The sequence below is a fragment of the Fundulus heteroclitus genome, chromosome 21 (genome assembly GCF_011125445.2).
Source record: "Fundulus heteroclitus isolate FHET01 chromosome 21, MU-UCD_Fhet_4.1, whole genome shotgun sequence".
Taxonomy (NCBI): domain Eukaryota; kingdom Metazoa; phylum Chordata; class Actinopteri; order Cyprinodontiformes; family Fundulidae; genus Fundulus; species Fundulus heteroclitus.
In genome coordinates, this window is record NC_046381.1 from 8,398,484 (window position 1) to 8,412,106 (window position 13,623).

Sequence of the window (13,623 nt, forward strand, 5' to 3'; positions counted from 1 at the left end):
TCACAAAAGATTTCAAGCGATCTCGTTTTGACCCCGCGTTTTGAATGCAGTCCAAAGATTAGTCAGTTCGGTTCAACGTCTCTTACGCAAACCTGCAGCATGCCAACCAAAACTTTTTGCGTCTGAGGCGTACCCTGGCCAGCTTGATGAAGGTCTCGCAGATGAAGATGAGGGAGATGAGGAAGGAGAAGATTTCCTGGGTGAAGCGGGAGACGAAGCGCACCAGAAAGCTGCCTTCGAAGGCCACCGTGACGACCACGATCACGATGAGCCAAAAGCCGATCCAGACGCGGCCCGTCAGGTACTCCATGTTGTTTGCATCGCAGAACTGTGGACACAGAAGCGTAAGAAATGTTCAGTTTTCATCACATGGACGTTAAGTTTGGAATAAACTTACAGTGAACGGTTTTATTTTGGAAAACGCGGCAGAGTTGCACTTTAGATTTGATTTAACTTTCCTTTTTGACAAAGCTTATAACTAGAATGGCTCATGTTACTCTGAGCTACCTTTATAGTTTTACTGCTATAGGCTTAGGCTACTGGAGGACATCAGGATCTAATTTTCTCACTCTATAGAGTTCTACTATTCTTCAATTATGCATTATGTGTTGTCATTTCTGCTTTAACTTTCTGTTCTCTCTCTTATCTTCATAGTAGGCACACCTGGTCTGGCGTTCTGTTAACTGTGACATCATCCAGAAAAGACAGATCACCCGCTATTACCATCTAATGTAGAACAGATTACTGGATCAATGTGTGCTTCTGTGCTTTTTTGTCTCTCTTGTTGTGTCTCTGTTCTGTCTTCTGTAACCCCAGTCGGTCGAGGCAGATGACCGTTCATACTGAGCCCGGTTCTGCCGGAGGTTTTCCTTTCCGTTAATGGGGAGTTTTTCTTCCCACTGTCGCTTCATGCTTGCTCAGTATGAGGGATTGCTGCAAAGCCATGTACAATGCAGACGACTCTCCCTGTGGCTCTACGCTTCCTCAGGAGTGAATGCTGCTTGTCGGGACTTTGATGCAATCAACTGGTTTCCTTATATAGGACATTTTTGACCAATCTGTAAAATATGATTGAATTTGACTTTGTAAAGTGCCTTGAGATGACATGTTTCATGATTTGGCGCTATATAAATAAAATTTAATTGAATTTAGGAACCAGACTGTCTTTAAAAGGTTTAAGTGCCATTTTCGAGCACTTTACAGCAGAGACTGTTTTACAAGAGACTAATGAACCGAGAGGTGACACACAAACTCTGTTTTAACTCAATTAGTCTTATCCACTGCCTTTGACACCATTAAAACATCTTGCATAACCTTTTTCTGGCAATTAACAGTATACATCATTTACTCAGCTCATTAGTGGTGTACCTCAGGGATCGGTCCTTGTGCCCTTCAATATTACATTTATTTGCCTCCTACTGGCATGGGTTTTCAAAACCCCTAATTCACAATACCGTCTTTATGCAGATGACCTCTAATTCCTCTAATAGGTCTTGCATTATTTAGGTCTTGAATTATTCCTCTAATAATACAAGACCTAAAAATAGAAGCAGCCTAATCTTAAAGCTCACCTTTCTTTCCAGAAATTAGATTTTTTTCCTCCAAAATGAACAAAAAGATAGTCTTTTTGCTCGAAAATTTGTCCGGCTTTGTTGCTTTCCTTTCTAGACACTTAAAAAGATCTACAGCCTGCTTAATGCTAACTATTCTTAAGTCATTTTCACAAAGGATATAAACCATTTTCTATCAATCATTTCTTTTCTTACAACTACCTCAGTGTTGGAGCTTTTCAAAATGGACAGCCATTACCATTAACCTGAATCTGTCAATCTGTTACCTTTTCTGATGTTTCTGAAATTCACAGAGGTGCGAATTTAAAAAGGTTCTGTGAATTAATCCAGCAGAGAGAACGTTTTTGGTTTTAGTTAATGATAAGCCGAGATACCTTTGACTCATTTACCTATGTCAGCTGTTCGTGTTGTTCAGAATGTGCAAAGGTACCCAAGCATGTCTTTTTTTTTTTTAGAGCTGATGGTACAGAGCTTATATATTTTCTTGGTTTAAATTTATAACCTGGGGTGTTTATATTGTCTTTGCCTAACTGGTAAAGATCAATGACGTATGTGTGTGAAGGGAGGGCGACAACGTGTTAAGTCAATTTATTTATGTGCTCTCTGGTCAGATCATAGATACTCACCTTAAACATTACCCAAGTTCACTGTGTATGATAAAAACTCTTTCTGTAAGTTTTATCTGCCCATGATTACCTTGAACTAGACTGTACTATGTTACGAACCAAATCATCAACACAAAGTAGGCATGCCAACGTTGGCACACTGCAAAAGCGGAGCTAAAAATAAGTCAAATTTTCTTGAAATGAGTGTATTTGTCCTTGATTTGAGCAGGTAAATAAGATTATCTGCCAATGGAGTGAGTATTTTGACCCCTAAACTAAGATGAATATATATACTGCACCTGAAATAAGATGATAGAGATAAGTTGTTCCTATTTTAAATGCAAAATATCTCATTCCATTGGCAAACCATCTTATTTACGTGCTCAAATCAAGGACAAATACACTAATTTCAAGAAAATTTGACTTATTTTTAGTTTAGTTATTGCAGTGCATAGGACATCAGCAAAATACAGCAGCAGATGCAGCTCTGTGTAAAATCAGATGTGGATCTTGAGAAAAACTATCATGCTATGTGGTCTTTCATGTTCCCAAAACACTACTGGCTTCTTAAAGCTGCGCGACTATTAGTTACTACTGTCTTGTACAAATATGTTTATTACTTATCAACTTCCAGTTCTAAATGTAAGTAAAATCCCGGTATTCATATTGGCTCGACTTACACTATAAAAGGCTTCCTCGAAGACAAGAATAGGTCCAGAAAAGCCCACGATCAGCAGCGGCTGAGCTCCGAGTAAGCAGAACAAGACACCCTGGATGGAAGTCGAGACAATCAGCTCAGAAACCCCGATGAGCCCGTCCGTCTTCTCACCTTGAAGCAGAGACATACAGACCCTCAGCAACATTTTACTTTCATTTTAGAGACATTTACACAATTTAAAACATACATGAAACCTTCTTAGAAGCACCTGGGTTTTGTGGAAAGACTTAAATGGCAAACACTTACCAAATATGTCTGTAATGTGAATTTAATGAAAGCAGAAACTAAAAGGAAATCGTGCCTTTGCTGTAGCGGCTCCATGTGTAACAATCTGCCTTTGGATGTCAGGCAGGCCTCAGAGTTCAAGACTCTTCTTAAAACATCTGTTTGCTGAAGCCTTTGCAATTTTAAATTATTTCTAAGTTTAACCATCTTGTTTGTGTACTTTAATTTTACAGTTATTTTCTTTTTTATGTGTACAGCACTTTGTTGATCTTTGTTCACTGCAAAAAGAGAACTAAAAGTAGATAAATCCTCTTGAAATTTGTGCATTTTACATTGTTTTGAGCTGGTAAATCAGACTATTTGGCAATGGAATAAGATTTTTGCACTTAATATAAGAACAGTTCATCTCCATCATCTTATGTCAAGTGCTGGATGTCTAATTATCTTGTTTTAGGGGTAGAAATTCTCATTCCATTGGCAAATAGTATTGTTTAGCTGCTCAAATCAAGTAAAAATATAAACATTTTAATAAAATTTTGTTTACTTTTAGTTCCCTTTTTCCAGTGTTCTAATAAAGTGCTTTATGAATAAATATGGTATACTCTGTAAAAGTCACCTCCAAGTGAAAACGCATGTAACAAGAAAACTGCGACGTCTAAAAAGCTGCAATAACCTTGAACCAATAGTTAAACAGTTGAGTCTTTTTGTAGGAGGCATAATTTTCAATGTCACTTCCTGATTTGGCAATATTTGCCCACTCTTTTCAGCAAAACTTCCCCATTTATTAGTCATGTTTCCATTTACTGGTTTGTAGCGAATTAATGAGGCGACACAAAGCGTTCTGTCGTCATACGCTGACGTCGGCTGTAATAAACAGGAAGTAGAGAACGCAAACGAGAACCTCTCTTGTCCAGAACCTTCCTAAGACTTTCTATCCGATTTAGTTTGAGATATCAGCAAGACAATTCCTGAACCTTTATTTCTTCAGACAGGTATCTTAATATGTGTGTTTACTTGGAATAACTATGATATTGAAAAACAAAACCTCTCCATCTTTTCAGAAAACCTGTAAAGATTAAAAGATCAAAACCAACCAGTCTCTCCAGGTGTTCATAACTTCAACCACCTTCATGAAAATCCTAGTTTCATCTTAAGAGAAGCAACCCAGGAGCATTATATGGCCACTACCTTTTTTAATGGCTCTTTTTGTTTGGATTCATTGTTTAACTTCAGTATAATCAGAGCAAGGCAGGTTTATTTATAACGATTCAAAACCATAAAACAAACAGAGGGAGCGTTACAGCCACAATGTTTTAGTCAATTTTTACCAGACGTTTTATTTATTTATTTGAAAACAAGTGCGCAGATAAATGTGTACACTGCAAAAACTGATCTAAAAATAAGTAAAATGTTCTTAAAATTTGTGTTTTTGTCCTAGATTTGAGCAGGTAAATAATATCTGCCAATGGAATGAGTATTTTGACCCCTAAAATAAGATAATTAGACATCCTGCACTTGAGATATGATGGAGATGAGTTCCTCCCATTTCAAGTGCAAAAGTCTTATTCAATTAGCAGATAATCTTATTTACCTGCTCAAATCTAGGACAAACACACAAATTTTAAGAACATTTTACCTATTTTTAGTTCTGTTTTTGCAGTGTAATTATGGAAAATACAGGACATTATCAAATGTGTAACACAACTAGTACTTAACAGTACTAAGGTTTTACACCCATTAATCTGGATTATAGCATATAGTCATAGTAGAATATTCCGGGAGGGGTGTTTGAAAGAATTTGTCACCGCCTTATTTTCTGCAACACAAACCCCTGATATTTTGCAGCGTGTAGAGTTTCTATACGCTGTGTGAGAACTGGTAAAGTTGGAGATATCCCACCAGCCTTACCTAGCAGACCCCCAAACGTGATTGCTGGAGAGAGAGCAGCAAAGTAGATGAAGATAACCGCAGCCATGCACTGGCTGTTTAGGGCGTCCTTGAAGTCGCTGATGTATTTGGGGTATCGACGCTGGATGTCTCTTATAAGCCCTCCGAAGGGGCGGCCCGTGCGCGCCAAGGGGTCGTCTGACTTTTTTGAAGGTTTGAGGAGGGCCTCTGGGGGACAAACACTCAAGTTGTTACACATTTCAGGGACGAAACAATGTCTTTACCCCACTGAGAAGCTCACCTTTGTCCTCAAAGCTTTTGGGCTCCTTGGCTAGCAGCTTAACTTGCTCTTGTTCTTCCCTCTTACGGAGCATCTCTCTCTGAAAGCGGGCGACAGAGCGCAGCAGCTCGTCGTCTCCCATCTCTGAAGGCGGCAGGACGATGCTTAAGTCCAAGAAACTGTTGATGGCGTTCAGCAGGTCCTGCCTGTCGTCTGCCAGGTAAGCCGCCTCGTGAAATTGCTGATGGCAAAAGAAATATGCAAAACAAAACAAAAAACTTTATACCAGTTCACTGGAAAAAGGGAACTAAAAGTGAGTAAAATCTTCTTGAAATTAATGTATTTTTCCTTGATTTGTGCAGGTATATAAGATTATTTGTAGTGCTGTCAAAGGACTAAACATTTTAATCGCAAAATTTCAATAGTTAACTTGAGATTAATCACAAATTAATCACATATTTTATCTTTTTATTTCTGAAAGTGTAAAAGCCTATTTGGGCATTTCGATATGCAATTTTGCAATAAATGATACTAGTAAAAAACATGCTTGTACAAAAAATATTTTTTTTATTTTTATTTTCAGAATTGGAGTGAAAACATCCTGGCGCCATAAAATGTTAAACTTTGGCCAATAATGGCTAAAATCACTAATCATAACGCCCTGACGTTTACACAATGTATAAACAAATGTGTACATAAATATTTACTGCCAAAATATTTTTTTTGCCTCTTAAACGAAGATAGACATGGTATTAAGCATTTACACGTAATACAAATTGTACATTTTAGAGACAAAAAAGACAACAAATTAATAATAGGTATGGTTTATGGGTTGGGATTCTGCAATGTTATCAGCGTGTAAAAAAAAAAAAAAAAAAAAAAAAAAAAAATCATCTTAAGAACCAATCTCTGCTCAAAATGGTGATTTGCACCGCGTAATCTACTTTCTGCAGTTATCACCGATTATTGATACGGTAAACTGCAGAAAATACGGGCAGAGTTGCTCTTCCTGCCTTTACTCCCTCGGCTCCTGTGTCAGTCTAGAGGAGGATGCGCTGCAGCGCGTTATGAAACGGAGGGATATGTCAGCTGGTCAAAGTAAGTGTAGTGCAGCACCTATCTTAGAGCCCAAATAAGCGACTTCTCTTTCAGAAACAAGCCCAAAAAAAACTGTAACCCGCAATTTACAAGCGACTTTAGAAAAAAGAAGCCCAATGTTGCGTGAAATAAGCGGACTTGGCAACAGTGAGCACGGGTCTGTTTTCCTACATTCTCTAGCATTCCTGAAACTACGGAAAGAGCCGAGGGCAAAAAAAAAAAAAAAAAAAAACACAGTCCGGAGAGCGCTGCGGGGAAAAAAAGGCATTAACGCGATTAAAACGCGTAAAGAAAAATGTTAGCGTCATGGTCTAACAAAATGAACACATTAACGTGTTAAAATTGACAGCCCTAATTATTTGCCAATGGAATAAGATTTTGATGCCTAAAATAACATATTTAGATAAACTTCACTTGAAATAGGATGGTGGAGATCAATTATTCCCATTTAAAGTGCAAAAATCTTATTCCATTGGCAAATAGTCTTATTTAACTGCTCAAATCAAGGAAAAATACATTAATTTCAAGAAAATTTTACTTACTTTTAGTTCCCTTTTTGCAGTGTTTCTTTTGGGTAAATAGTTGACCTTTTTTTTTGTTTTCCTGCTTACCTTGTCAGACATGAGGGTGGAGATCGAGCGTCCAATCTGGTGGTAGTCCATGCTGGTGGTTGGAGGTCCAAGCAGAACAAAGAGGAACCTGACAGGAACGGGTACTTCCAGAACGGACTCCAGCTCCACCGCCTCTTGGAGCCTCACAAACGCCATCGTGGCCTGCTCCAGGAAATCGACGCAACCTGGCAAAACACAACAGAGCATAATTAGGGCAAACAAACATTCATGTAGAACCAGATCAAGTGTTGTGTGTTTAAAGAAGAAAAAAAAAAGTACATTTTTTTAAGTGTTTCAACCTGAATAACTCACCCACAAGGACCACGGTGGCCTCGGCGTTTTCAGGAATCTTCTCCAGCAGCTTCAGCTCGTGTTTGGACTTGGACCGATGCATGCCGGGCCCCAGACTCGGCTCCTTCTGCTGCAAACAGCAACGTGGATCAGGAAGAAAGCAAGCGTTGAGAGAAGACCCCATTACTCCGGCTGTACTCCCACTTACCTGTAGGTCATTCCTGTCCATGTCGATGCGAGTGTCGTTGTCCGCCGTGGAGTTGAGGGAGCCCATCAGGGGGTCGGTCACGGACGGCTCCAGCTGATGGTTGTGGTTGGGGGTGTGGTGGTGCGCTAAAAGGCTGCCGAGGCTGGCTGCTGAGATGTTTCTGGGGAAATGGCTAACGTGCTCCTTTTCATCGCTCGGGTGGCTTTGGGAGGCAGGAAAAGGGAGAGAGAGGTTGAGCAAGAGGAAGAGTGGCAGAGACCAAGCGTGAAGCCATCTACTAGCAGGAAGTTTGCAGCGGAGAGGGAAAAGACCTTTAAGGATACATGCAACCGAAGATTTTCTGCGCAAATATTGGTAAGTTGATCATAATACCCTATTATCCATTTAAATTGCTGACCCTTGTTTCTGCACTGCAAAAACAGATCTAAAAATAAGTAAAATGTTCTTAAAGTTGGTGTATTTGTCCTTGATTTGAGCAGGTAAATAAGATTATCTGCCAATGGAATGAGTATTTTGACCCCTAAAATAAGATAAAATAGCAACAACTCATCTCCAGCATCTTATTTCAAGAGCAGGATGTCTTAAGTGCAAAACTCTTATTCCATTGGCAAATCATCTTATTTACCTGCTCAAATCAAGGACAAATACACTCATTTTAAAGAACATTTTACTTATTTTAATTCCGTTTTTGCAGTGTGCTAGTGACTCAAAGACTTTCTTTTCTGTCTTACCATCACAAACATCAGCATAAAGAGTTCATAAACCCGAACTCTGATAAGTGCTAAGTTGCACTCTGACTTCTGCGAAAACCAGCCGCCAAGTACAGAATGCCGAAACAGCTTTGTTTATTTTTGTCAGCTGCTTTGACTCCATTCCATGCTCTTTAAAATCAGATCTGCAGTGAACAGGATTCACTGAATTAATCTGATTATGATCAACCACTTTGTTTTGTTTTTGCATGTAAATAGTTCCTTAGCTTAGTTTCTTTTCATCTTCATTTTGCTTAGTAGTTTAGTTAAGTTTCACTAGCCCAGTATAGAAGATTTGTTAATTGAAATATAGTGTTAATTCAGAAAAACAGCATTATTTGAATTAGTAATGTTCTCTGGATGTTCATTTTATTTCTGTTATTAAATTCTTGAACTTGAAGAAGTTGTCACTCCTTTATTCTATATGTGTGCGCAGACTTTGTTGTTAAAAGATCGCCATTGCTCGTATCATCCCTTTCAACTATTTTCCTGATATCAGCTTTTGAGCTGATATCTTCCAGACAACACTTAACAGACAGAGAGTTATTTATTTGACATTAAATAACTTTAAATGGTGCATAATTGCGCAACAAGTTCCATCAAAACACAGAGAAGTTGTTTGGTCAAATTAGACCAATAATGAGCTTTCAGCAAAATCCTCCAGCTCTGTCTTTAAACTATGGGTGAAAATGTGTGTTAAGCCGGTACAATAGAGCAGGAGTTCCCAAACTTTACAGACCGTGACCCCTAAAAACAGGTTAACAAATCAGGAAATAAACAATTTTTAGCACATCAGCAACAAATTATTAATATTTCTCATAATATATCTTTGTTCTGTTAATATTTTGACAATTTGGTAATAAAAAATTGTACATTAAAGAAATATAGATTGTTTGCCACAGAGGAGCACATTTTCACAAAAGAAACTGAAATATTGTGATTAATTTCAAATATTTACAAGAAGAAACTTTATTGTTCTGATGTTTTATAGTTGGAAATATTTGATAAAAAAAAAACTATTTTACATGATTAAAGGCATTAATTTGTTATATTAAAACTAGGACATTCTCTGACATTGCAAAGTCAGAAATCTGCAAGAAAATGAACTCAGCAGTGTATCAACAATGTGATTTAAGTTTGATATATTAAACTTCCTGCAACACAAAATGATCTATTTCAATGTAGACGCGAATGTAGCTGTGCAAACCTGAAATATCTGCTTAACATATTGCTCAATTGCAAAAGTGCTCCAGCGTTTTCAGAGATGTCATCCCTGCCCTGCTCTACAGAGCGATGTGTTAATATAATTATTTTTTCGCTGAACCGTCATTGCACTAAAATAAATCTGCTTGAAGACCGCGACTTTAAGCTCATATCATCGCTGCTTTATTGAGGCAATATTATGCCTTTGAACTCCTAATTAAAAATTGTTTAATTGTCTTTGTGGTGTTTTATATTTTATTCACTGATTGATATGTTGTTTTTCTATTAAAATAAAGTCAGTAATAATATTTTTGTGTCTTCTTTTTATTAAAAAAAGCATAAATATACATGTTGGTACTGCTACCAAAATGTTGGTATTGTGACAGCACTAGCTGGCACTGTGTAGATTTGCACTTAGTTAGATTTCTGTTTTTTTTTACACAGGGAACAATGAGGGTATTGTCTATAAGCCTCTAGAACATAAGAGAAAGGTTCTGTTCATCTTTCCACCTGTGTTTAAGCAGCAGAGCTCTCAGGACGTTGGATCTGTCCTCCGCTTTGATCTGATCAGAAATGATCATCTGCTCCACCACCTGGTGGGCGATGCCCGGCAGAGTCTTCTGGTCCAGGTCCAGCAGCACCGCGCCTGTGAACACACAAAGAACTCAGACCCTTAAACTCTTTACAGGTGCAAAACAACACGGCAGCATAGCCACGCTGTCGTTTTACCGTGGGAGATGGTCCGTCTGAGCTCCAGCAAGCTGCGAAAAGACAGCGAAGCAACGTGAGGCTTCCCCCAGCGGTCCGTCTCCTCCTCCACGTCCTCCTCAAACTTGATCCAACGAGCCGTCTCCTTCCACTGCATCTCCTGGTTCTTGTCGATGGTCAGCTCGTTCAGCTCCACAAACACCTGGAGGCGACGCCGCAGAAACAAAGCTTTAGGTCAGAGGCTGAACATGGAGGTCCAGTAAGAAGCATGGATGCCGTTTATTAAACTGGGCTTGTGTTTAATTTAGCCGTGGTTTTTTTTTTTGTTATTGCAGTGAGATGATTGTGAAAACTTGTAGAACAGATTACTAGATCAATGTGTGCTTCTGTGCTTTTTTGTCTGTCTTGTTGTGTCTCTGTTCTGTCTCCTGTAACCCCAGTCGGTCGAGGCAGATGACCGTTCACACTGAGCCCGGTTCTGCCGGAGGTTTTCCTTCCCGCTAATGGGTGGTTTTTCTTCCCACTGTCGCTTCATGCTTGCTCAGTATGAGGGATTGCTGCAAAGCCATGTACAATGCAGACGACTCTTCCTGTGGCTCTACGGTTCCCCAGGAGTGAATGCTGCTTGTCGGGACTTTGATGCAATCAACTGGTTTCCTTATATAGGACATTTTTGACCAATCTAATCTGACCCAATCTGTATAATATGATTGAACTTGATTTTGTAAAGTGCCTTGAGATGACATGTTTCATGATTTGGCGCTATATAAATAAAATTGAATTGAATTGAATTGAATTGAAAACTTACAAATTGGGCCAAAATTTAACATACAGGTTTAAATTTATACATACAGACCGACATTTAAATATTTAGCAGGTTGTAAAGAATTTACACACTTTTTGTAGCCATCAACAATTACCTGCTTCGCTGGAAACGTAAAAAACTATTTAAACCGGCTAGTTCCCTGGCACAGATCAGGCTTTTATTTTGAGGTCAAAGCCGTTCACTGCAAAAACAGAACTAAAAATAAGTAAATTTTTCTTGAAGTTAGTGTATTTGTACTTTATTTGAGCAGGTAAATAAGATAATTTGCCAATGGAATAAGATTTTTGCACTTAAAATAGGAAGAACTCATCTCCATCACCTCATTTCAAGTGCATTATATCTAATTGTCTTATTTTAGGGGTAAAAATACTCATTCCATTGGCAGATAATCTTATTTACCTGCTCAAATCAAGGACGAATACACTAAATTCGAGAAAATTTGTACTTATTTTTAGTTCTGTTTTTAGTTTAAGGTTTTCCTGCTTAATCCGCTCATAAAACCCGTTATCTGTGTTAGACATCAGTGCCCTTTTGGAACAGATGGATTTTAACCATCTAGCGGTTAGAGGTGAAGTTTAACAATTTAGAGGAAGTCTTTATTATTCCACCCAGTTTTTGCCATGCATCAGTACCACTGTCAATGTAACAGACCCTCAGCATGATGCTGCCACCACCATGCTTTGATCTGAAAGCCTTAGAGATGTCCTCAGTGAAGCCAGAAAGGTGCATTTTTGTCTCCTCTGATCGTAAAACTTTTCTGCAGAAGCCATTTGGATCGTCTATGAGCGCAGCTGGACCTGTCATTCGAGCTTGTAGATCTTGATTTTATAGCAGGGTCATTCCTTCCTGGCCTCTATCCTTTTAGTCTAGGTTGATAATAAAACTTAGGTTAAGATCAGCATTTTCTGGCTTGAGCTTTAGTTGTTCCCGAACATCATTACTAATTTGCTTTGATCCAAGGTTGGCAACTTGGTCCGATGGGCAACAACGGACACAAAATGTCGGTCCATCCCAGAACTGGTTTTGCTGTGGATAAACTAAGTTAATCCAAGACATCTGGAAAAGGCTTTCCCCAACAACCAACTTCAATCCTTTTTAAAACCAAAGGACTAATTTATAGCGGGGTTTATACCAGGAAAACTAAACAATTTTAATTAACTCTACCTGTTACTCCAGAAGATTGCTGATGGCTACATGAAGCATGTGGTTGAGGGACAACTACTTAGTTTTAGTAGGTCTGTATGTAAACATTTCAGCCTTTTGAGTCTACTTTGGACCCTGAAAGAAAAATTCAGAGATGATGCTAACATGTGCAACCAATTAAGGTAAAAGCCCATAAATAGTTAATAACAAATGACTGATGCCTGCTGTGTGTAAACATCCAACTGGGGCGGTTTTCATGCTGTACTGACCAGACAACACCACATACATGTGCCAAACATTAAGCCAAGAAACAAAAGCGTCCATATTTGATTTGAAGGTGAAGAGGCTTTTGCTCAGGAAACCAATCAGCACAAAAATGAACAACAAGCAGCCACTTAATCCAAACCACTCACATTTTACAACTTAATTCACAACCGGAGGTTAACAGCAAAACTCAACGACTGGAAAATGTGATTTAGCCATTTCAGCTGTGCTCTGAAATGCATTTAATGCATAAAAATTTTACTTTAGGGGCTCCCAGTCGTGTGAAGCAACAACTTGTGAAGGATCCTCTGGTGGAAGCTGATCATTACAAGGCAATATTTTAAAAACAAAAAGGTCTAAAATGTACGCAAACACCTATAAAAGTACTGAATAAGTCTGTTGTGGCCATCAGCAGTCCTGTCTCAGCCGTCGGTGTTTGTTAGGAGGTTAAATGAACACCATGCTGGTCAGTATCAGTCCAGAGCGTAATCCCCTCTCTAATCAGTCCTGTGCAGCCGCTGCATGCCTGTCAAACCACGCTCACACAGGTCAAACCTGACGCTGGCCGGTCAACCCAGCCTCACCTTCTGGTACCGGGCCATTGGACCGGAGTCCGCGTTCAGCAGGAAGCCGTCGGGCCGCGAGGCGGAGCGGTACAGAACCACCGGTAGAGGCTGCAGGAGCGAAAACGGTGCAGGAGAGGACTCAAACGGTGAGCCGACCTAACGCAGCGCGATCCGGACCCTGGCTTTTAAAGACGCCCCCCGCGGCTAATTCCCGTCAAACACACATGACAGGAACAAGATGTGAACCTGGGCTGCTGGGGGTTCGGAGCCGTGTATGGGAATGTGTGTCCGCGTTAATAAAACATAGATCCCTCGTTTTTTTTGTTTTTTTTCCCCCTCCTCTTCTCTCTCCCAGTGTCTGGTTACCCATCAGCCTCTCTCCCCTCTTTCTCCTTTCGGCGCGTGAAAGGAAAGATCTCATTCATTCTTTTTTAATCATCTCTTTCCCTCCCCGTCCCTTCCACAAAAGAGATCGAGCCCGACTAAACCCGAGCCGAGAAAAACATTCGGCACAATTTACAGACGCTTTCTAAACGGGAAGATGACAAAAATGACTTTAAACAAACTAATTTAAACATCGAGCTTTATCTAAAGCTTAGTTTTGTATATTAAGTAGCAAGTTTTCACATTTCTCTCACTCTCTCAGCAGCTTTAAACGTGCTATATTTTA

General features: G+C 39.3%; 1 protein-coding gene across 5 annotated transcripts in view; it reads right to left on the reverse strand.

Annotated features, from left to right (window-relative positions):
• Positions 1-13,623, reverse strand: part of slc4a2b (solute carrier family 4 member 2b) — an 80,182-nt gene that overhangs the window by 11,184 nt on the left and 55,375 nt on the right. For 4 of the 5 annotated variants that reach the window (XM_012850061.3, XM_012850062.3, XM_021309283.2 and 1 more), the window contains 9 exons: positions 10,176-10,356; positions 9,957-10,092; positions 7,495-7,696; positions 7,308-7,416; positions 6,996-7,180; positions 5,308-5,527; positions 5,028-5,234; positions 2,857-3,005; positions 134-328 (listed from right to left, as the gene is read on the reverse strand). In XM_012850061.3, the coding sequence (XP_012705515.2) occupies positions 134-328; positions 2,857-3,005; positions 5,028-5,234; positions 5,308-5,527; positions 6,996-7,180; positions 7,308-7,416; positions 7,495-7,696; positions 9,957-10,092; positions 10,176-10,356 (1,584 nt within the window). The remainder of the gene's footprint in view (positions 1-133; positions 329-2,856; positions 3,006-5,027; positions 5,235-5,307; positions 5,528-6,995; positions 7,181-7,307; positions 7,417-7,494; positions 7,697-9,956; positions 10,093-10,175; positions 10,357-13,623) is intronic. The other variant, XM_036125175.1, reaches the window with a different exon arrangement.